Here is a 24993-nt window from a genome sequence, read left to right on the forward strand (position 1 = left end):
AGCTAGCCTCTGGCAAAACTCTATGATTTAAGTTTTTAAGTTTAACACACATACATTGTGCCATGGTTTCAAAAGCAGGATGAAGTCTTAAGGACTAAGCGCAATATTAGGTGATTTTTAAAAAATGACTATAAATAATTGCAGTTATTCTATATAGTTAATTTAGTATTATTACAAATATTTAAAATAAAATGAAAAGTAAAAAGATATGACATTAATGTATGGAAATATCATCTGACTTCTTTGCAGCTCTGAAAAAATTAATTCGCTTTCTGATGAATTATGTGCTATTTAGTTAGTTATATTTTACTTATAAAATATCCTTGCTCCATTGTGAAATTGCATATATGTATAATGCCATGAAAACAATACAACATATTCTTCACTCATTTTCTTCCATCAAAGAAAACATAGACCTTTTACTCATATAGACTGGGCAATCATGTATCATATTTCACTGCAAAGTCACCAAGTCAAGTTTTAATGTCCTTTACATGTAAGGCTATACATCTGTTTCTATTTCCTTGACTCCATCCTTCTGCCAAACTTAGATCTGGAAATGTCTAAAAGTATTTCTATAGGGTTCAACTTATAATAAAATGGAAGTAAGGCTGCCAGATAAAATAAAGGATGCCCAGTTCTGTTTGTTTCAGATAAACAATGAATAATTGTTTAGTGTAAGTATGTCCCATGCCATAATTTTTTAGTATATCTATGTCCCAAATATTACATGGGCATACTTACACTAAACAATTATTCATTATTTGTCTGAAATTCAAATATAACTGAATGCGCTGTATTTTTATTTGCTAAATCTGGTAACTGTAAAAGGAAGACAAAAATTATTCTGGAGGAAATATGCAAAACAAATATTTTAACAATCACACCTTAAATTTTAATTGCAAAATAAATGGGTCTCCATTTATTTTGGAGAAATGCAAAGCCAACTCATAATGAATTTTACACATATGGTGAGAAAAAAAGAACTAGATCTTCCTCCAAATCCAGATTATTTCTATTGCTCTGGCATATTTTCCATTCGAATATAAACCTCATAAGTAATCGACTCTTAGGAAATCTCTAACAGTTGGAGGTTCATGGGCAGGCTGAAATACAGAAATTTAGAGGTTTGTGAATAAGTGCCCTACCCACCAAATTCTAACCAATTCACAATTTTTTTAAAACATATCCTTACCTTCTGAATCATCGCTAATTGAATCCGAAGTGGGTACCACATTCAATCTTTTCTCTAGAGATTTAGAATTTGAACCATGTTCATTTTCTTTGTATGACTGGACCTGAAATATGGAAAACCATGGCCATTTGATGGGGTCTCCATCTGCCCATAGGTTGCCTTTTAGAAACTAGAAAAAGTTACCCTTTTAGGACAACTCAGCCATGAGGGTTCATATCTTGGCTAGCAGAACTAGATTGCATTTTAACTCCCTTGGCTGGACACCCTTGTATAGTAAGCAACCTGTACAACTTTATGGGACTGCCTTGCCATTTCATGCAGTGCAAAATCAAAAGCAGAGCACAGAAAGAACTGCAAATGAGAGATGGAGTAAGAATACTGCTAGCTCTGATGTTTTTCAACTTCTAAATTCCAAACCTTTTGAGACAAATGTTTATTCCTACACTGTATTTTGTAAAATATTCTTGAATCTTTATAATAAATTCTTTCATTTTGCTTAAGGTAGCTCAAGCTTATTCCTGACCCTTGAAAACAATTACATAAATCCTGGCTTGAAAATAATGTCTTAAGATTCACTGGCAGATTCTGATAAGATGCTGCCCGTAATCTACATTGAACTGACATTTGAGTAGACCAAAGTGCCTTCTTTTGAATTCTGGATTGATCTTGGTTTCAGAGGCTGACAAATCCTTCAGTGAACAAAAAGGATTGCCTTCAACTGCATCCAGAATGCATTTAATTTTCATTCACTTCCTATGCATAATGAGTTCCTCAGGCTGGACTATAAGCTGTGTCGTTTGATATAAAATGCCTTTTCTTTCTTTGGAACAATTTGCAAACATAGAGTTGGAGAGGTGGTAAAAAGAAAGAATCAGAGCTTTTATACAAAAACAGCTTAATGACTCGAAAGGAACAAAGATAGAAACAGAGGAATAAATAAGAACAAGAATGGAACCACTTGATGTGTTAATAAGCCCTCTCTGGGCAGTAGCTTATTACCAAGGCTTTTTGCTTTGTTCTGTTTGTTTTGGTTTTATGATTGTGAGGAAAAGTCTGCTTTTTCATAAACTGTGGCATCTTGGGTCTTCACAGGTCATCTTCATAGGCATATTTACTTTCCTTCCAGCTGGTGAAACAGGGAGTTGCTTTTTGGTTGTCTTTCTATCATTTTACATGAGAGGCAAACTCACTTTTCTGCACAATTCATTACAGACATCTTTTGTGTAAGCGTGTGTCGACTAAGCATCCATTTCATACATCGTCCAGAGGAGATCCCATCATTGCTCGGTGTGTGGTACACAGTTTTCCTTGTAACAGTGACAATCACAGTTTTGGTATGAATAAATACTTTACAATAGGTTAGAGTATCAATATCTATTTTCTTGTACTTATGTTCATCTCAAACAATATCAACAAAAAGTCCCGAGAGTGTGTTGTTTTTAACTTCATTAGATTGATTTTTAAACTTTTTCTGATATATAGTCACATAGAAAACAAACATTTTAATTTTTATCTAGTGATTGTCTAACTTACGTATCTTTGTATCATATAGTAAATTCTTAGAACAGGCTTTGGAATCCAAAGGTCTTGCATCAGATGACAGCTATATCTGCCTCATAGTAGGTGTGACCTTGTGAAAGCAAACATACCTTTAATTGAATCTTGTTTGCTCAAATGTACAATTGGTATAATAAGCCTTACTTGTCAACGTTGTTGAAAGAATTAAAAATGATATATGTAAAGGGGTTAGCAAAGTGTTTGCCACAGAGTAGATGCTAAACAAATGACAGCTATTATGGGAGGAAGGCATATGGGGCTGGAAATTTATTTAGGGTCTCATTTTTTAACTTGGCTTTATTTTTACTACAGAAGGTGACTAATGGAAATCATAGAAGACTGGAGAAGTGGGCTGGTGGTTTGGGGAGAAGGCTCAGTAGGTGAAACAGTCAGTTAGGAGACCTCTGCAGTCACTAAGACCCAGGATAATAGATTCCCTCTGTGATGATGGCATATAAGTGGGAAGGAATAAATCCTAATGGGTATTTTTATTACAGATATTTTTACTATAGAATCTACAGGATGTGGTAATGTTGGAAATGGGGAATGTGAGGAAGAGATCAAACATTAGTCCAAGGATTGAATTTGAATAAGTGGGGATATGGTGCCATTAACAGAAACTGTGGCTTTGGAAAGGCTATACTCTGGCATCAAAGCATGAAGTGGAATGTAAGAATGAGCAACTCTGGAGAGCTACAGGGGTAAGGGATCACAATGTGGGAGAATCGATATGGAGGCCATAGACAAAGACTTTGTCAGTGATGTCTGCTGCAAAGTAGCGGTAGAAGCCTAAATTTAAAGAAAAAGGGAAGGAAGAACAAGGTGGAAAAATGAATAATGAAGGAGCAAAACAAGGAGACCTGGAATTGAGGAAGTCAAAGGGAGATGGTTTCAAGAAAAGGTGGTAATTGACTCTGTAGATTTTTACAGATTATCAGCAGGATGAGGCTTGAGTCAAGTTGCCTGGATTTGGTCACTGGGAGTCCTTGGTTATTAGTAGGATCCTCAGAGTGGTAGAGAGACGGAAGCCAGAGTGCACAGACTTCAACAGGTGGCAGTGGGAGCTATTGACAGAACCCATATGAATGTGAATCCTTCCTTTTCGTTTCTGAGGAATTGGCTTTGCCAGCCTGTTGGAAGAGCCTGGATTGAAATTCGGGAAGTAGACCTTGGAAATGTGCTAAGGAAATGAGATGGCCTGGGACCATTAAGGAAAAGGGTTTGCCTCTGGTCATTGGAATATCTACAGAGGATTCAGGGTTTACCCTTAACTTCCTCCCTCCCCCATTTAGTCAGATTTGCAGACCCTAACCTGGATTAGCCCTGAGAAGAAATAAGAAACTGACTTGAGGGGCCCGCCCCGTGGCTGAGTGGTTAACTTTGAACACTCTGCTTGGGTGACCCAGGGTTTCGCCAGGTCAGATCCTGGGCGCAGACATGGCACCACTCATCAAGCCATGCTGAGGCAGTGTCCCACATGCTACAACCAGAAGTACCTACAACTAGAATATACAACTGTGTACTGAGGGGCTTTGGAGAGGAGAAGGAGAAGAAGAAGAAGAAAAAAAGGAAAAAGATTGGCAACAGATGTTAGCTCAGGTGCCAATCTTTAAAAAAAAAAAAGAGAGAGAGAGAAACTAAGTTGAGGAACGGGGGTAGGGGTACCAGAGCCAGAGAGAAGCAAAAACTGAAGATGAGTCCCACAAGGGACAGAGGAAGCATGCGCTCAGCCAACCTCTGCAGAGAGAGGCGATGGCTACATAAGAAGTACATTTACAAAACGAGTCACCCATCTCTCTGGGAAAGCAGTTGTTGACTGGCTGACATGATTTGACACTTAGGAATTAGTGTAGCTAATTAGTGAAGTAAGAAGTTCAGCTGGTTTTCCCCTGACGACATGACTTCTGTAGTCCATTTGCTCTCTCTACTCTGCTCCTCCCCAGAAGAGCAGCCAAACCTAAGTAGCTAAATATTTTCAGCGTCACCCATTTGAAAAATATAAAGTATATCTATCTATGACAATCTAGCTGTGGCATACAAAATGAACAAAAATATGGAAGATAATATATAGTGATTAAAAATAGAGGCTCTAGGGCTTGGCCTACCTGGGTTTCATTCCTTACTTTGCCCCTCCCTTTGCACGCACAGGTCTCTTCTTGTTTTCTCATCTGTAAAATGAAGGAAATAGAAAACTACCTTAGAGGATCGACAGTCATACAGTAACCACTCAACAAATGTTACCTATTATTATTTTCTTAGACACTCCTGAGTGTAAAACTTGAATTGCCCCTTGTTTCTAGCGAGAAATAAACTTATTTAAACATTTAGTGCCCCAGTTTTCTATCCATAAGATGAAAAATAGCATGTTTCTTACATGATTACTGTGAAACTATGCCATGCAAAGAATAGTTATTACTATTCCTCCATCCTAATTCCCCATCACCAAACAAGGAAATCTCAAAGAAGAAGTCACATAGTTTATAAATTCTAAACTACTTCTTCTTTTTGTTTTGGTGAGGAAGATTGGCCCTCAGCTAACACCTGTTGCCAATCTTCCTCTGTTTGCCTGAGGAAGAGTGGCCCTGAGCTAACATATGCACCCACCTTCCTCTATTTTGTATGTGGGATGCCTCTGCAGCATGGCTTGACGAGTGGCATAGGTCCGAGCCTGGGATCTGAACCCATAAACCTGGGTTGCCAAAGCCAAGCATGTGGAACCTAACCACTATGCCACTGGGCCAGCCCCCTCTAAACTTCTTTCTGATTCTGGAGTCCACATTCTAATTCTCAAGTATATGCAAATTCAAGAGTTTTATCTCTTTATAGCATTCATTGCTTTTATTACACAAATAAAACATAATCAGTGAGGGAAAATCTGAAAATACTGGAAAAAATTCATTCACATTCTTACCCCCAAAGACAATCACAGTTAAAATTTAGGAAGTTGTCTTTTGAGAATTTTATCTATCTGTCTTTGTATGTATCAACCCATCCAAACAATCAAAGATACAAAACTGGGATTAAACTAAACTAAACTCCTTAGTAACTTGAATTTTTAGTTAACATATTGTGACATTTTTCTATGCCAGTACTTTGCTATAGTATAATTGAATGCAATAATAGCTGCATATATTTTATTGCATAATTATGCCAGAATTTGTGAAACGACTTCTGGTGTTTATGTTGTTGAACTCCTCAAAATATCTTCAGACAACCTGTTAATAAAGCACTACAAACGCATTACAACAGGGAGAATACCACCTTGAGAGAGTCTTAGCAGAGTTTCAGAAGCAAGAAGTCAGAGGCGAGATATTCATAGGATTTAGGGTCTGGCCTCAAGAGGTTCAAGGAAGTCTTTCAAGTAGGGAAATCGAGGGGCTGGCCTGGTGGCATAGTGGTTAAGTTTGCACACTCTGCTTGGGCAGCCAGGGATTCGTGGGTTCAGATCCCAGGTGCAGACCTAGCACCGCTTGTCAAGCCATGCTCTGGTGGCATCCCACATAAAGTAGAGGAAGATTGACAATAGATGTTAGCTCAGGGCCAGTCTTCCTCACAAAAAAAAAAAAAAAAAAACAGAAAAAAAAAAGAAGGGAAATTGAGAATTGGGTCAAGTTCATAATATAATAGTTTAAAATTGATTGATACTGGGAAGTCTGGATAATTAAACTGAAGAGCAGGTTATATGGCCAGATGAGCAGATTACTGTCTCTAATAACATGATCTGAAGAAATTTCCTGAGGCAAATGCTGAAGTTATTTATTGATTTTAGTACTATATTTCCCGGGCAGAGTTGTCCTAAAAACAAAAACCAAAATCTAAGTCATGCTCACATGACCGTCTACAGTTTTATCTAACTCCTATTAACACAGATGGTCTCAATTGTCAGTGTGTTTTTTATTATTTTAATATGAATTTTCCCAAATATATTTTAAAGATTAATTTATCTCTATTTTCACCACCACCACCTCCTAAATCCAAGCTACTGCCTTCTATCTTTCCTTTGAAGCGGATCTCCTTAGGTTGCTAACATCCGTTTTCCACAAGGCAGCCAGAATGACCGTTCTGATACAGACTGTCACATCTGTTCTTAAATCCTTATGTCACATCCATTCTTAAGTCCTTCCACTGTTTCCACAGTGTTCTTCGTATAGTTTTATGTTCCCCACAAGAGCCTCGCTGGCCCGTCCCACAATGTCATTTTGCACACTGCACCCTAACCACATGGGACCTCTGTTGCTCCTTGAATTTGCCACGTTGCGTCTACTAAAATGCTTTTCCCTGTGCTTTCTATCTTCCATCTAGTTAACGCCTACTGTTCCTTGAGATCTCACTTTGCTCATCCTTTCCCAGGAAAACCTTCTTGGCCTACCCCCACCAAGACAAATATCATACATTCTCATAGCTCCTTATATTCTTCCTTTACGTTATTTAAATTGTTTACAAGTCATTGACTTAACGCCATCTCCCCCACACAGAAGTAAGCCTTACAAAAGTGGGGACACTATTTATTTTGCTTTACATCACATCCGCAGAGCGCTTGATCTAATATACAAACACACACTCTATAGAATAAATGTTGCAGAATTAACCGACAATTCTTCACATTTTTGCCGCAGGAGTTCTTGGTTTTGGTTTCTCTGCATTTTGATAACTCACCCAGCTTAATTGCCTCCACCTTTAAAAACACCTTTTCACTTTTAATTTGAGGGCACACCTTCTTTGTTAAATGAGCCAAGTAATTGTGAAAAAGAAGTGTTGCTTACAAATGAGCTACTAATTGCAACTTTTTTTTTCACAGATACAATAAACAAAATAGAAAAGCATTAAAAATGGGGAGAGTTTTATAGAGAAATGTGCATGGCCTTTTGCAGTGGTGTTGGTATGGCTTCCAGAACCTCTAAAAATCTGTTTCTGCCATTGAATGGAAATTGCGTGTGTGTGTGTATGTGTGTGTAATAGTAGTAGAGAGTGGGAATGGTAACCTGGTTCTTTTATTTATTTTTTTTGACTTGCACCATATAGATACTAGTTCTGTGGAGTTGGGCCATTCTACAACATAGCCAACTCTCAGTTACCACACTAATGGAAACTGGCATAATATGGAAAAGTAAAATATACAGTTATAACCAAATCATCTATTTCCATTCATTCATTAATTATAATTATTTTATTCATAAGCTTTGAGATATAGTGATACTTTATATTTGTACAGGGCTTTTGATTTTAGGAGTTTTTTACATGCTCTGTTTTAGGGAGGGTAGGCTAAACTACAGAAACAAATAGGATCCTCAAAACTCAGTGCCTTGAAGAACCAGAAGTTCATTTCTTTGGTCTGGAGCAGGGGGTCCAGGTTAGCCACAGCCCTGCTCTTGTGAAGTCTTTCAGGGCCCCAGGCTGACAGTGGCTTTGCCATCTTCAACACGACACTTACAAGATTGTGCTAGGAATTGCCATGCTGGTCATCCAGGAAATGTGAAGGACATTAAAGAGCATGCATGGAGGGTTGGGGGCCAACTCTGGAGTGGTATACATCATTTCTGCTCACTTTCCTTTGCCAAGAACTTAATCGGGGGGCAGAGAAGTCTGGTAGATGTATTCTGTCTATGTGCTCAGTCCCAACCCTATTCTGTAGAAGGATAGAACAGATTTTGGTGGGTAGGTTTAGCCACATGCTTTATCTCATTGGGCAAATAGATTTTTAAAGTCTCTTCTCTTTCTACTTTTTGAAGGAATGAAGGAGCATGTCTATAACCAACTTCTGGGAAGCAAATAAGCAGAGAGAGAAGAAAGATCAGAGGCCTTGATGGTCTAGGAAATGAATACGTAGTATCTCAACAATATATTGTAATAAATAATAAGAAATTAGCTGGTCCTGTCTTGCAAATAGAACAAAAAGTACTACAGTTATACAGGATTGGTGATAATAAATTGAGTAAGAAAATACATTTTAAAATCTAATCTGAATTTAGTTTTTGTTGTCCACTCCATACAGAGCATACAGCGAATCCTTGGCGTTGGCCCCTACATGATGAAAATAATTTTCAATTTTCGGCAAAGTCAATTTAAAATTCAAACCATCGATTTTTGAAAAAGTTAAGTTTTGAAAATGAAGAATGATGAGGGAGATATTGCCCTCCTTCACAGCTACGTGAATTAGAGAAGAGAATTGGTATATGAATAGACAAATAGATTAATAGAACATAATAGAGAGTAACGAAGCAATCCCACAAATAAGTGGATATTTGATTTTTTAAAAAAGGTCTTTTATGTGAATGGGAAAAGATGAACTATTCAGTTAACGCATTGGCAAAACTAGCTATCTATTTTAGGGGAAAAAGGAAAGTAGATCTCTGGTTTATACCACAGACAGGTTAAAATACTAATCATAATAAGTATAACAATATTAGGAGAAATATAGGTAAATATATTTATAACATTTTGAATAGCAAAGGCTTCTTAAACAAGATATAAGAAACAGACAAAAACAGGTTTGCAGGGCTTTTTGAAACACGTAAAAGATTTTGGTCTCTCTTTCAAAGTGGCTAGAGAAGTGATTGAAATATTTTAGCAAAGGAGTGGTGGGATTAGATTTGTTTCCAAAAGAGCATTCTCTCAGATGTGTGGAGGAGACGGAAACAGGCTGGGAATTAATGCAGTCAGGAGGCTGTTTCAGCAAACTGGCTGGGATGATGACAGTTGCGTCTAGAACGACAGCGACGAGAAATGGAGAGAAGAAGATAGAGAATTCTAGAAATGTTGAGGACTCAGGGTATGGGATGGGGACAAGACAGCTGAGTCTACAAAGGTAAGCAGGGCCCAGACCAGGAAATGCATGGTAGTCTGTAATGAACATTTTGGACTTCTTTTCTTTATTTTTTATTTATCTTTCGTTCTTTATTTTTTATTTTTCTTTCCCTCTTTATTTGTATTTTTTTAATTGCAGTAACATTGGATTATAACATTATATAGCTTTCGGATGCAGATCGTAATATATTTCGAGTTCTGTGTAGATTACATCATGTTCACCACCCAAAAACTAATTATAGTCCTGGACTTCTTTTCTAAGGATATATGGTGGGCTAATCATGAGCTCTACCCTCAAGAGAGACACATGAGACTCCTTCAGTGTGAATTCACTAGAGAAGGGTGACCTAACGCCTTAATCCAAGTGACAAAAGGTGGTGGCCTAGGCGAAGGCATTTGCAGTGGGGGTGGCATGAGGTGTTTGGACCTGCGATTGGTTGTGGGAATAAGGGAGAGGGCCTGTCACAGGGGACCCTCATGTTCCACTGAGACGTGGAGGAGGTGCAGGTGGAGAGGGAACACAGGAGATTAATTTGGGACATGTTGAATCAGAGGCAGAGGTGGAATATCAGAGAGGAAATTTCCAATAGGGAGCTGGCAACACCGGTCTGAAGCTCAGGGGTTTGGAGATGTAGATTTCAGAGTCATTAGCACTTTGATATCCACTGACTCTTGTTTCTTCCCCTTCTGATTCTCGATTCTCCGAGTGCCTGCAAGGAAGGAGGGCCCTACCTGACCCTTTGGGAGTTTAAGTCTCCTTTCTTCTGCTCTCCCATAGCTGGTGGTTCAGGACTGGCTGGTGAAGGAAGAGAAGAGTCCTTGCCTGGAGGCAGGTCAGGGTGAGGCTGGGACTTTGCCTGAAGACACACACTGGGTTTTTGTTTGTTTTTGCCCTGTTTCCTCCACTTCCTCACCTTCCTCCCTGAGAGCACTGCATCAATAAATCCCTTGTCCAGACATTCTTGTCTAAAGAGAGTGAAATTTAAGACACAAAAATCAAGATAATGAGCGTTATTAAGGTGGCCTGGGAAAGGCGTGTAAATAAGAAAAAGAGCAGCCCAAGATGGAATCCCTAGAGCCCACTGTTTACCATAAAGATGGAGAAAAAGAGCCCAGAGATGAGCCTGAACAAAAGATGTTGTGAGGGTGGGTGAGGTGCTGTGAATGGAGAATGTTGTATCAGACATGGAAACCAAGAGAATTTTTTTTCTTTTTTTGAGGAAGATTAGCCCTGAGCTAACATCTGCTGCCAATCCTCTTTTTGCTGAGGAAGACTGGCCCTGAGCTAACATTCATGCTCATCTTCCTCTACTTTTATAAGTGGGACACCTACCACAGCATGGCTTGCCAAGCAGTGCCATGTCCACACCCAGGATCCGAACCAGCGAACCCCTCACCACTGAAGTGGAACATGTGAACTTAAACCACTGTGCCAAAACCAACAGAATTTCAGGTCAAGTGTATGAAATGATGCAGAGAAGTCAACTTAGGTAAGGACAGACAAGGATTCGTTATATATACTGCAACAAAGAGGCCTCATTTTACACCATTAAAGAATGGGCATTATTTTGGAAGACAAAAACTGATGATAACCTATATTCCTCTTTTATTAACAAAAGGCATTTTTGAGCCCCTATTATTGCACAAGCCCTGTGCTAGTGCAGCGCTGGGGGCAGCTGCTGCCACGGAGGGGCCAGTCGTCTCTTTACAGGCCAGTGTGATAAGTGTTGCAACAGTAGTAAGTGAAAGTCATTATCGGTGCACAGCGGAAGACTCAGCATCTGCTAATCCGTTTTCTTTCCTTTATTAGTGATTTCACAACCTTGTATACAGTTTTGATTTATACATCATATTTAATATAATTTGCTGCTACAAGTCTTTTAGCAGAGTGTTAGGTACATGAGTAGGTTTGTGGAGGATCAAGTATGCTAACCAATCTGCATGGAAGTAACAGAAAATGCACTACTTCTTTATTGTGTGGATATCCTTTTTTTCTTATTTGTTTACACATTCATTTTTATTTTTAGGAAAAACGAATTCTTTCAGCAACTGATGAAATAAAGGAAACCTGGTATTAACTCTTGTTTTATGAATACTAGTTCATTTCTTCATCTGTAAATTCATCTTGCACAAATGGATGGTCTGGTGAACAGATTATCCACTCACGAGTAGATTGTATTTGTGTCTGGCTCTACAGGGTCAAGTTATTGTACCTTGGCAAGGCTAACTGGAAAAAGCAACAGCAAGTTGCTTTGTTCTTCTTGCCTCTAAATCTGTAGTGAAGAGTGGCTACAATACAGACCCTGCTAAAATTCTCACAGAAATCTACTCATTACTGATGGATTCTGCACTTTGGGGAGCTCCGGAGAAAGCATCATCTCTTCTTGTTTTCTTGTCTTGTAACTTTGTAGCAAGGGAAATCAATGATTGTCAACATCTGCTTTGTTTACTTAAGTATTAGAAACTTATCCCTTCCTACTGTGACTACTGAAGTCTTGCAATTGTTAATTTCAAGTGGCCAAAAGAAAGAGAAAGAAGATACTTTCCATCTTTGGTTCTCATGTGGTATTTGTCTATAGTGATCATTTTCAGTCTGTCTTCTAGCTCTCTGCTGCTGTTTGTCAGTTGATGCTATCACAAAAAAGGATAGGGTACATTCAGAGCTAGATTTCCACCAGGTCCTGGCACTAACATGATTTCATCTGACTGAAACCTAGCAATCTAGGTAGTAATAGGAATTTGCTTACAACTACTTTGCAACTCCCCCAAACTCCCACTCCTCACCCCTCAGTCCTCCTTATTTGTTTGCTGTGATTGGCTTTCAGGTATTCAATGGTAATTTTTAAAAGAAGATAACATTATGAATGCTTTGCTTCCACCTCAGCAAAGTGGAAAGTTAGGAGCTGGAAGCAATACACTGGCCGATCCTGATTTTCGTATGATTAATCTAAATCAATTGAGAAACCAAATATGTTACTGTTTAGAAATTGTTTTCCATTTTGCTCTTCAAAAACTCATTTGAAAGCCACAGTTTTCATTTCCTTACATTGACTCAGGTCTTCACAATGAGACCTAGCTATTTGGAACTTTTGGCATCTTTTACTACAATGTAAAATTTAGTAAGGCCAAAGTGCCTAAAAAACAGAAATTCATTCTTCCTTTATGGACTTCAATGACAAGAGAATTAGCACTAGATCCTTTTCCCTTGACGTCAATTAACGTATTTTAAAATCTATTTCTCTGCATAAGCACTTTTCATCATGGACATTGTGACCATCTTAACTGAAAAACATCACCCTTACAATAAGAAACCTTATTGGTATATCAATTATCAACTACCAACATTAATATGAAAATTGTGATTAGATAATCTAAACAGCAAAATAATTAATTCGCCCATTCAACAAAATTCATTGAGCAGCTATTACACTCCAACACTATTCTAGTTGCTGGAAATAGAACAGCAAACAAAACAGACAATAATTCATGTCCTTGGGAGTTTATATTCTAGTTGGGAAGTATAAACAATTAACAAGGAAAAACATAAAATTTATAGTATCCTAGATGGTAACAGGTATTAAGGGGAAAAATAAAGCAGGGAATGGGACTAGAAATCATGTCTGAAAGTGGGCAGTAATTGATATAGTGGCTGGGGAATGAAGCATCAATAAGGTGATATTTGAGAAAACATTGGAAGGAGGTGAAGAAATGAGACAGGAGGGTAACTAAGAGATGAACATTCCAGAAGGAGGGAACAGCAAATGCAAAGTCCTTAATTAGGGGCATTCCAATCATGCTCCAGGAACAGCAGAGGCCAGTTGGCTGCAGCAGAATGAGCCAGGGCACAAATTGAGGAAAGAAGACTAAGGCAGCCCAGGAGGGGGGTAGATCCCCTGGGGCCTGGTAAGCCATTTTTAGAATTTTGGTTTTTGGTCCAACTGTGATGGGAAGGCTTCAGAAGGTTTTGAGCAAAGGCAAGATTTGTTCTGACCGAGGTTTAAGGGGATCATTCTGGCGGCTGTGCAGAGACTAGAATGAAGGGGGAGGGGAGCAAGGGCAGAAGCAGGAGAACACGAAGGAGGCAAGAGATGATAATCCAAATGGAATTTCTGTGTAACTTTGGAAGGATTACTGTTTTAAGGAGGTCTGAACTTTAGAACTGGCAGTATTTGATTAAATAAGAGAAATATTTTAATTAGTACAAGATACAGATCAAGGAACAGGACAAACATAAATTAAGCAGTGTTTACTTAAAAAAGTATGCATTTAGTGTGTAATAAGACATCAATATTAAAACTTGGTTATGTTTTCTTTCTTGTATCACACAATTATCATAACCATTTACAATTATTGGTAAATGAGATAAATACTGTAACTATGTAGCCTCATTACTTGAATATTTAAAAAATAATTTTCTTCTCCAGAGTTGTAAAATTTTATACTCTTTATTTATTGTTTTAATTTTACTTTTCTGTTTCATTTTTAGATTCATGGAAAAATATTAAATTATTGCATTATAACTTGGAACCAGATTGCTAAATATTTAAGATATATTAAAAATCTTTAGCCTAGACCAAACTAATTTTTTTCAATTTTATAGCTCAATTATTAATATTTAGACACCTTATTTCTTTCCTTTGTATAGTTTTAGGTATTATCCTTTCTCATATCACTACATTTTACACAATATTTGCTTTTTATGGCTGGGAATCAAAATATGTACAAATGTCAATTTTGTTATAAAAAGAGTTAAAAATTGTGAACACTTTGAGAACTTTGGTAAAAGTTCACTTCCTTGCAGAACAGCATTCGCCAGTTCAGGAAATAAGGGAATTAGGATTATGTATGACAATGGACAAGGTAATTAACTAATTAACAGCAGCCTCTGGGAGCAAGCAACAACTCCTTTAAATCTTAAAATCTCCGTATCTCCAAGTTATCTTTTATCTCCCAGCTGTGAAATTTTGAGTCCATGACGTAACGCTAACGATGAACAAATCTGCAATAAAATTGCAAAATTTTTAGGGTCACAGCCTTAAAACAAAAGCCAGTAACTTGGAATAGACGGTTCAAAAGCCGCCTGTTTTTGGTCTGCCTCTAAATCTGCAATTGCACAGCTTATTAAAGACAGTTTAAGACTGGAAGGCAGGCCCAGGTGTTGTTAGAGCAATCCGCAATTTATCTATTTTAAATGTAATGCAAAATTATGTTTTCTCGTATTTACTGTATACAGCGACATACTTGCTAACAAGTAGGACGTATTCCGGAACTGTGGAGCGGTTTTCCAGAGAGCCATTTACGGAGCATACTCATATGCCACTAACTGGCCAGATCTTTAAGCCTATGCAAGCAGAGCACACACGACCTCTCCTTTTCCTTTTCCCTTTGCGATGCGAACAGGCTAGACGTGTTCATGTGATGTGAGTGACGTCAGCCCTCATCAGGTCGCGTGACCAACGGCTAACCTTCCCACTACCCCGCCCCCGCCGCCGGAGCAGGAAATCTCGCGAGAACCCATCTTACTATCAGAACTTACCGAGGTTGGAGGGGAGTTGCTCGGAAGGGAAGGTGTGACTGAGCGGCGGCGTTTTTGCTTTGATGCTCTAAGCTCTCTGGGCCGCGGCAGAGGCCTTTGGGGATTGCCAGAGTCTGGGCAAGCCAGCCCGGTGCACGGCGGGGGCGGTGGAGAGCGGGTGGCAGTCATATCAGAAGTGAAACGTGGCGTACGGCGGGCGTCGCCCCTCCTAAAGGGGCTGCGAGGGAGGGAGAGACCCGCGCCGGGCGGGGCGGGCGCGGCTGGGACCCCTCTCTGGAAGCAGGCAGGTGCCCACATCCGGCCTCCGCTGTGCCGACGCCGAGCCGCCCCGAGGGGAAGGGCTTGCGCCCCTCGCCCTGCCACCCGGCCACGGCGGCGCGGGAGCCGGCGTGGAGTGGTCCCTGGTGCCCGGGGCCCGCAGCAGGGCCGGGGGCTTCCGCGACCCCCGGCGGCAGCCCCGGGCAGTGCACGAGCTCCCCGCATCTTCCCGCCAAGTCAGCCCCCGATTGGGGCAGGAGCCTCCTTGCGGGTGGAACTGGGTGATCTGGCCGTCTCGCCTCATTCACCTAAATCCTCTCCGGGCTGCTCCCCCGCACATCCTCTACCACCCACCTGGTCTCTCCCTAGACGGGTGTGCTCCAGTGAGACCCGGGCGTGGGGGAGGGAGGCGGGAGAGCCGCGAAGGGACGCGGCTGGAGTCGCTAGAGGGAGGTGTGGGACCAGCGAGGAGGGGGCTCGGCGCGGGCGCGGGGGCGGCGCCGCGGAGGAGGCGGAGGCCGGGGGCGCCGACGAGGCTTCGCCCGAGCCGGGCGCGCTTTCCCTGGCCGCGCGGGCTCGCAGCGGCGCGGGCTCGTGGGGAGCGCGAGGCCGTCGCGGCCCCCGCGGGAGGGAGGCCGGCCCCGGCGCGCACGCTCGGCCGAGCCCTGGCGCGCCCCGCGCCCGCGCCCGCTGACAGCTGCCGCCGGGCTCGCGCCGTCCGCCGCCGGCTGCGCGGCCTCCGCCCCCGGCGCCCCTCCGCCCGCCCCCTGCCCCGGCGCGGCGCGTTTCGCAACTGCTCGCCCGATCCCGGCCGGGTTCCGAGCCCCGGCGCCTCTCCGTGAGCACTTGCCCCCACATTGGGGCAGAGGGGCTGGACAGGGGCGGCGGAGCGTGCGGAGGAGGAGAAGGAAGCGAGGCCCCGAGGAGGAGGAGGAGGAGGAGGAGGAGGAGGAGGACGGGCGCGCCGCGGGGAGGAGACCCCACGCCGCCCTCTCTGGTCAGCTCCCGGCCCGCCCCGCCCCGCCCCTGCGCACACGCCCTCGCGGGCGAGCCACTTTCGGCCGGGAAAGTGCGGGCGGCCCTGGGTGACAGCGCCGCGGGGCCAGTCCCGGGGAAGCCGCGCGCCCGCTCGCGTCTCCTCCGCCGCGTGCCCGGCCGGGGGCACAGCCCGCACCGAGATGGCCTCGACTACAACGTGCACCAGGTTCACGGACGAGTATCAGCTGTTCGAGGAGCTCGGAAAGTAAGCGCCTTTGCGGGGCCCCCGCACGGCCCCTTTCCAGCAGAGGGCGGGTCGCGTTCCCCCCGACCCGCCGGCCTCCCGCGTGGGGCGAGGGAGTTTGGGAGAGCAGGGGAGAGGGAGGAGGGCCCCTGGTGGGTCGGCTCGGAGGAGGGTGCTGTCAGAGTAAGGAGAGGGGACCGGGAAGGGGAACGACCCTCCACCACGGCTGTGGTCCGCTCCGATAATCCTCAGCCCACCTTCTCTCGCTCCCCCACCCTCTTGCCCTAGAGACTTAGTGGATTTACGAGCCCTGCAGTTGTAGCTGTCATCCTGAGAAGTGTGCGAGCGTGTGTGTGTGTGGAGAGGAAACAAGAACCCATGTAAAATGCAACATAGATCATGTTTTCTGTAAATAGAGATGCCTCCTGGTTAGCCGGCGTGTCGGCGGCGGGACCCGCGTACAGCTGAGAACTTGCTGCCACAGACGGTGCCATATTTATTGATGCCGAAAGTTCAACTTGGCTTAGAGTCTATTTCGCATCCAGTAGTTGTTCTGTCCAGGAAAAGGGCCGCCCAAAGGAACCCGACCCCCTACCCCATGTCCACTGTCATTCTTTGCATTAGATTACTCGCTCATCATCCTTCCTAGGATTTACGCGTGCATCTTCGCATTCTCCCGGAGGATTTATTTATACAGGCAACGGAAAAGCCCTTTGGAGACCGGGAGCGAGCTTCCCAAGGGTAGCCTAGCTTTGTAAAAAACGACCTCCTACACCCGACTGGCAGAACTACTTGGAGATGTTAAGGAAGGGGACAGGAGACCTACTGAGGACCTGTGCAAAGGGACCTAGGGACCGAGCCGTGAAGGTTGATTTATGGAGCATCAAACCCAGTTCCTCTATCGCTAGTTTCGACTATTGCTTATGAAAGGGGTGGGTTTTATGTGTATGTTGTTGTTTTATATAGTTAAATGAAAGGAAATGTAAGGAAAATTTTATCCTTATATGTTGCCTGCTGTTAAAACATGGAGAATATGTCGGAAGAGCAGCTTAATTCAAATCTCTCCCCTCCCCCAGCCCAAGAAAGGGCACGGAGAAATCACCAAACCAGGATTTGTTAAGCCACACAAATGTGCCCAAGATTTCTATTTTAATGAAAACAATGGCTCTATGTATTTACCTGGAGCCAAATTATTTTTTTTCCTTGCCAAAATAACTGGGCAGCTGATTTTTTGCTGCTCTTCCTCAGCTCTGCTCTTTGCAGGGTTTTTTTCTCAGAGCGTTGGGTGCTGTGTGAGTGTGAATTGTAAAATGTTTTCAAATTTCGTTTGCAAACAAGAGCCGTCGTAATTGGCAGTTCCTTTCATTTTGTCGATTAATAATGTGTGCTCCCAGTTAAATAAAATGTACTTTTATTCTTCAACGTTAAAGGAGGTCTGGGTTTCCAGGAAGTATTCTTCATTTTCTGGATATTACTGTAGTGCACTGCTATCTCACAATTCACTGAATTCAGAAAAATGCTCAGATTGTTGTAATTTTTTAACAGAATATCAGAACTGATTATATTGATGACCTGCTAATTATTGGTTTTCAGGGGGGCATTCTCAGTGGTGAGAAGATGTATGAAAATCCCTACTGGACAAGAATATGCTGCCAAAATTATCAACACCAAAAAGCTTTCTGCTAGGGGTGGGTATTTCCAACCACATATATGTTAATTTTGTATTTGTCGTGTTGAGTGTTGGTCTTTTTGTCTGTAAATATGTCATTTAGTTATAATTGTAGACTTAGGTATCATATTACATATTGAGATTATTTCCTTCGAGAATGCCTCTTGCTCTGTACAGTTTAAAAATAAATGAGCAAATATAATTGTTATCATTTAATAAATTGTTACTAAAATTCTGTCTGTCCTATGAGCAGTACCATAAATAACTATATTTTACAGCAAATAAATGTCACTAAGTGCATTTTGCCTTTGGCTCTACTGTGAAATAACTTTCAGAAAAACCCTGGAATGGAAAAATGTAAGTCTCACAACAGTCATTATTCCCTTTAGCTTTCGAGAGGAAAAATAGGTCATAGCTCCGTTGAATCATATATTTCAATTGTAGTTACACTTGAGCTTAGTTCATCAAGGTATATTTAACAGTAACGGCTTTGCGAGGAACATTGTATGCTGCTATATTCTAGGAAGTTCAGCTTGGTTTTGCTGTTTTCTGTGTGCAGTTCAGATCTTCACTTCATCTTCTGCAGTAGGCTTCTCACAGACTCCTGTAATGTATTTCACACATGCTTTAGAACCACAAAGATAACTCATACTCATAAAATAGCTGTTGACATAAGCAAAAAACTTGGAGGGACCTCACTGCATTCTTTTAATTTTGTTGATCATGCAAAAGTACTTATGCTGAAATGTTAGGCATTTCAATTATTGTGAGCACGTGTCTAAGGTATTTCCATGGGAATTTATGGTTTGATGAAATAAAAATGAAATTAAAATGAACAAAACGCTGTGGTGTAAGCCCATTTCAGTGACCTGGTTTATTTTAACTAATGAGAGAAGAAATTCCATTAGGATTAGTTTTCCTCATTTAATTTGTCTTCTAAAATGTGCTGCTTCCTGTTATCCTGGGATCGTTGCGTTTGGTCTCGGCCATGATTTTTTTCACCATTTGTTGCAAATTCTACTTTTAACACGTACATTAGGTTTAGGTTGTCATTTCAGTTGACTCGTTTGCATGGGATTTTGTGATTTTCTTCATCCGATTTTACTGTGATTTTGAGTAAGATCTATATGCTGAAGTAACCAGCACAGTAGATTCATGGCATGGAAACTAATGGGAGGTGTGACATGCTTGGTTATGTCCCTCTTCCCCCTTCCCTCTACTCCACAGTAGAGTTTTTAACAGTGAAAAGGAGTTGCTAAAGTGTAAATGACGTTTTAGTGTGAAAAAAAAAGAATAATGAAAAAGTGAAGTCAAATTCTTTCAGTGCCTGTGTGACTTCTTCCTGTGTGCTAGGTACTTTTGGCAAGAGTAGAGTATCGGTTCTTTTGGAGGCGTTACAACACCCATCCCGAACTTTCAGTGGCTTTAAATTTTCTCTCAAAATGAATCAGTCTTGTGCTTCACTTTTACTAATTTCCGTAGTCAGTGTCACCCCTTTTCATCCACTTTAGTTCATACTCCCTGCATCAGAATGGCAAATACACTTGTCTCTGCTCACGTACGTTTTATTTGACTTTCTTCTGCCTCTAATCTATGGAAGATAAGTCTTCTCTAGCCTGATGGAATTCCTCGTCATGTGCTCATACTCTGCTTTAAAGAACAATCTCTACCCAGGGGCACCTGACCTCTCCTGGACCTCATGATTCTAATGATTCCACTTACTCCGAGGAAGAGCGGTTGGGGTGCTGAACTAGACCTGCTCCTGTCCTCCTCTGCGGTTTTCTTTCCCTGTGACTTTGGGCAAGTTTCTTAACCTGCTTGGACGTTAGCTTGCTGAAGAATGGAGTAGAGGCTGATGAAGTAGGTGCTGGAACTAGGTGCCCTGGGTTTACATTCTGATTCTCTGCCTATTAGCTGTGGGATCGTGAGCAGTTTACATATTTTCCTTGTGTCTCAGGTTTCTCATCTGTAAAATCTGGTGGGAATATAACCCTTCCTTTTATAGGGTGTTTTGAGGAGTGAGTGAGTTACTAGAGTATAGAACACTGCCTGCTCCCTAATAAGCATTCAGTGATGACTAGCTGCTGCTATGATCTCATTGGCTGTTATAAGGATGGGTCACGTAAGATTACCTTATATGAAAGAACTTTAAAATTACAAATTCAGTGGCAGCCTTGATTTAGCTGTGAGAGCCCAGTTTGAATCTTGGCTCTACTATTTAGTGTGTAAATTTGGTTTAGTCACTTACCTTTTCTTGGTCTCAGGTTGTTCTTCAATAAAATGGGAAATAAAATTCCCCATAGGGTATCATGGGTTGTTTTGAGGATTTGGTGAATTTTATGAGAATCACTTCTTAAGTTGTACAGTGCTGTGTCAATTTTACCTATTATCGCTGCTCACTTGTGAAATATTACAGTACTTTTCCTTCAGAATGCTCTTTATTTTATAGTCTCATCAATTAGAGCTGTTTAGAGAATATTTGCACTTTGTATACATTTGTTTAACCTGTAAATTATAAACTTAAAAATACCATGCTTTCATTTTCTAATATAACATTCCGTAGCAATAAGGACATAGGAGGGGCTCAGTACAGAGTGACTAGGAGCAAATGTGGCTATTAAATGGTTTGTAAAGGAGTTAGATACCTACTTTATTCCTAAGAACAAGCCAACACTAGATATCAAGAAATCTGGAGTGTATTGAGTGCACACTTTAAAATATGAATTCTCCTTTAAAAGCACTCCCTTCTCAGAATATAATGATCCTAAAAAAACTACTTTTGCAGAAGAATTAAAAAAATATATTTAAAGGGAAATGTAGAATGAAATGCAAAGTAGCGTGCTTATTTTTTCTAAGAGAGTGATTTTATTTTTGGCTGCATATGACAGTTTTTGTGGACATGTAGTTTTTTATGCAAATTTTTTTTTGTGTTATTTGAAATGCTATGCCTTTGTAAATCCAAGCTTTAAGCCTTTTTGTTTTAATGAACCGGCAGGTCCTCCAACTCAAATGATGTTCTTTAAATGTAACATTACAACTGAAAAAGAAAGGCCATTGTCAATAAATCTAAGACCATGAGGGATTTGCCAAAAATTTGGCTACATTCCTGCACAAATTTGCACATGCAGCTACACTGTCACCCAGGCGTTTTTCTGTGCCTGGATTTTAATGGATTTCCAGCACACAGTTTCACTTGCATTTCCTCTCAGCTGTTAGTCACACACACCATATTTGGGAGACTCAGAGTCTGTTGAAGAATTTCTTTCCTTTTGCGTTAACACGTGCATTCACAGAGCATTCATTATGTGTTACTGATCAGATAGATACATATACTCATCACATGTAATTTGGCTTGTTTTTAAAATAAAAAGTAGTGTAGAAACATCTCAGACATCTGATATTTTATATGTAATTTCTGTTCTAAAAAGTTTTTGATAGGAGTAAGAGGCACGCTTAGTAAATGGTGAATAGTGAGAACAGAATTTTATCTCATATTTTTGTCACGAGAATTAGAAATTATTATACCATTTTGATCCCAAACACAGGGTAGAACTTAACCAATGCTAATTTGCTCTGCTGTTTTGATATTTTGTTTGTTTGGCATATTTATAACTGTAAGTTATTGTCAGATTATGTAAAGTCCATGAAGGGCTGTGACTGTGGTTCAGAAGGCAGTGGACTGATGGTTCTGATGGCAGATGTCTTCGGAAATCATACCTGTGGTTTATTTTGCGTTTTAAAGCCTCCCTGTGGTAAAAGATTTTTATAGTAGTGGTGACTTCTTGATGTTCATCTTCCAGTGGTCTTTTGTTGTTGTTGTTGTTGTTCTTGAGGAAGGTTCACCCTGAGCTAACACCTGTGCCAAGTTTCCTCTGTTTTGTATGTGGGTCGCCATCACAGCATGGCTGCCGGCCAGTGGTGTAGGTCTGTGCTCAACATTTGAACCTGTGAACCCAGACTGCCCCAGCAGAGTGCGCTGAACCCAATCACTTTGCCACGGGGCCGACCCCCCAGTGTGTTTTTTGATTATTAGAAACCACTTATTGTCACATAGAGTCTGATATGCCACAAGTCATTGTTTTAATAAAATATGATAAATTACAGTAGAAACTTGAAATAATATATGCTACTACATGTATGTTTTACCTGTGCTCCATTGCTAAAATTAAAAAGAGGTTACATTTTATATTTCTGTAAAACTTTAGGTACAGTGCTGTAAAATCATTTTGGTATTCTTTGGTTTTACTAGTTTTGTTAATTCCTAAATTGATGATATTAGTTGAACATGAATCAGGACTTTATAAAATACTTGGACATGTGCACAAAATTAGGTCTCAGCTATGAAATCTGAATGTTGCCTGTATGCCCCTCAGTAGTCTTTTTTATGCTGTAATGAGATGTCAATAACTAACTCGTGCTACTTTTTTTCTTTTGTTGGCATCCAGACAGTCAAGAAATTACCTCATTTCTCAGCCTCGTGGTTACTTGTCTTGAGTTGGACATAGAACTGAGACAATACAGATGAATCAAGTTGTTCTGATTGTACATTATTGATTTGGCAATTTGGAACTAATTGGGCAAATTGATAGTAATTTTTGAAAGTTTCTTGGCTAGAACAGGATTTTAAGAAAAAACTAGTAGATAGTTTTTATTTTTGTACATGGACTCTCCACAACTCTCCGATTATTAGACCCCAAAGTGGCATGTATGATCCTTATCATTTTGTGTCCTTTAGTTATGTTCAGTTGTATTTATATTCTTACCTAGGCCTTAACAGTAGACATCTCCTTTCCTCTTTTGGTGAATGAGAATTTTAGTGATGTTCAAAACTAATTAGGAGATAAAAATGAAAGTAAAAAATAAAAATGTATATCTACTTCCCAGGAAACAATAAAAATCCTTTCTGTATTCCAGCATCATTAAATAAAGCAAACTCAATAAAGAATGTGGTTGTCAGGAACCTCGCTGTGATTAGTAACCAGTGTCCACCTCTTCCTGACTCATCTCAGGACAGGATCGAACACCGTGAGAACCTTCGCTGTTTATGCAGTTAGGTTAACACTTTTCACTTCCGTTGAAATACTGAATCAACACTGAAAAAATTAAAATGTAGTAGTAAGTTATCTTTTATGGGTCATTTTAATATTGATAATCATGAACTACTACAAAGCACATAGTAGGATTTTCTTGGGCATTTAACTTCTTTTGTTAACTAGAACTTTTAGAAGTCTTTTGGGAGTCCTTTCCTTGGGCTGATAAGGAGGCCGACCCCTAGTGTCTCTAGGGCTGGGTTTTTTTTTTTTGACATCTGTCCCTCCCCTTTTATTAGGGTACAGTGTGTACAGTGTTTTTATAAGTTATTGGCAATTAACTAATGATCACTTACATAGGAAGCTGTGTTAAAGCTTTTAAGTTATAATAGCATCATTTAGTAAATTGCGGTACGTCAAGTGGAGTCTTAATATTTTTACTCTAAAGCATAATATCTTGGTAATAGTTACATATTTCATACTACTTTATAGATTACTAAGCGCATTCACATATGTGACCTCATTTTATATGTTTTTATTTAATATTGAATGACTGCAATGGGCAGAGTGTTAGAAAAGATAAGACTATTTACATAAATAGACATTGTAGAAGACAAATGGTATTTTAAGTCTAGCATGAATAAAGTGCTGTGGATTTTCAGAGGGAAAGATTCTTTCTGCCTAGGGAGATGAAGAAAGGTTTTTATATAATATGGATAAATAAATTTTTAAAACCACAGTGTAGATAGGACTCAAGTACTAAAGTCTAAACAATTTGGAGAGATTGTTCAAAATAGTTTAAATATCTGATTATAGTGAAAATGTTATTTTATTCATATGGTAATTTAAAAATTAAAATTGTCAATATGAAGTTATTTTTAGAATAAAGTAATTTTAAATGAAGTAGGAAATTTTTTAGGTGACAAAATTCCTATGAATTCAGTAAAGGTAGATATAACAATACTTCTTAAGGTGAATTCATAGAGCTGTCCCTTACTCTAGGACTGGGAAACTGGTAGGTTTGGAGGGGAAATAAAACAACTTTGTTTTTTGTTTGGTCTTGATTTTAGGTATCTTAACTATCATCATAATTATGCGCAATCACAGAACATCATCATCATTGATTTTTCAGTTAGGTAAACCCCTTTTCTGGTTGTACAGTCTCCTTTAACATCTTAGAACTTTGTTTATTACTATCAAAATCAATAATAATAATAATAAAGTAATGGAAATGTTAATAGCCATTATTTAAAGAGAACCTTCTAAGTGACAGGTGTACATTTACAAGACCCTTGGCTTTATTTAACCCATGCTGCAGCCTCCCAGGTGGACAATATTATTTCCATTTTTAAGAAGAGGAGTCTGGGGCTCTGGGTTACTAAGAGCCTCAAGGTTAGTGAGTGGTAGAGGCAGAGTGTCAACCCAGTGTTCTCTGGCTCTAAAGCCCAGCTCTTTCCACCATCACATCCCATTGATTGGTCTTATAGAGGACTGACTTACCCTTACTGTTCTTAGCTCTGTGTGCTTGACTGATCTTTCCACTAAACTTCAGAGTCTTTCATAAAAAGGACTATACCTTAAACATCTTTATATTCTCAATGCAATGTATAGAATTGAGTATTATTTTTGGAAAAATATATTCAGAGTTCCAACTTGTGGGAGAAGATAGTATTTTAATTGTTGCAGTAACGTAAGATCAGACTGAAGTTTCAGGTGGCCCCT

General features: G+C 40.3%; 2 protein-coding genes across 56 annotated transcripts in view; one reads left to right on the forward strand and one right to left on the reverse strand.

Annotated features, from left to right (window-relative positions):
- LOC138923098 (uncharacterized) overlaps nt 1-15922 on the reverse strand; it is a 45612-nt gene extending 29690 nt beyond the window's left edge. For 3 of the 6 annotated variants that reach the window (XR_011436298.1, XM_070259748.1, XM_070259751.1), the window contains exons 1-3: nt 15093-15907; nt 4858-4920; nt 1196-1298 (exon numbers count right to left, since the gene is read on the reverse strand). Coding sequence is in view for 5 of the 6 variants with exons in the window: in XM_070259748.1 (XP_070115849.1) it covers nt 1196-1298; nt 4858-4920; nt 15093-15575 (649 nt within the window). In the remaining variant the exon portion in view is untranslated. Of the gene's footprint in view, nt 1-872; nt 1107-1195; nt 1299-4857; nt 4921-15092 lie in introns of those variants that run through there. The other 3 variants (XM_070259750.1, XM_070259749.1, XM_070259752.1) reach the window with 3 other exon arrangements.
- Nucleotides 15923-16010: 88 nt separating this feature from the next.
- CAMK2D (calcium/calmodulin dependent protein kinase II delta) overlaps nt 16011-24993 on the forward strand; it is a 292611-nt gene continuing 283628 nt past the window's right edge. For 41 of the 50 annotated variants that reach the window (XM_023636659.2, XM_023636667.2, XM_070259738.1 and 38 more), the window contains exons 1-2: nt 16043-16593; nt 18166-18260. In XM_023636659.2, the coding sequence (XP_023492427.1) occupies nt 16529-16593; nt 18166-18260 (160 nt within the window). In that variant the 5' untranslated portion in view covers nt 16043-16528. Of the gene's footprint in view, nt 16594-18165; nt 18261-24993 lie in introns of all 50 variants that reach the window. The other 9 variants (XM_023636665.2, XM_014737897.3, XM_014737894.3 and 6 more) reach the window with 8 other exon arrangements.

Source organism: Equus caballus, chromosome 2, assembly GCF_041296265.1.
Source record: "Equus caballus isolate H_3958 breed thoroughbred chromosome 2, TB-T2T, whole genome shotgun sequence".
NCBI lineage: Eukaryota > Metazoa > Chordata > Mammalia > Perissodactyla > Equidae > Equus > Equus caballus.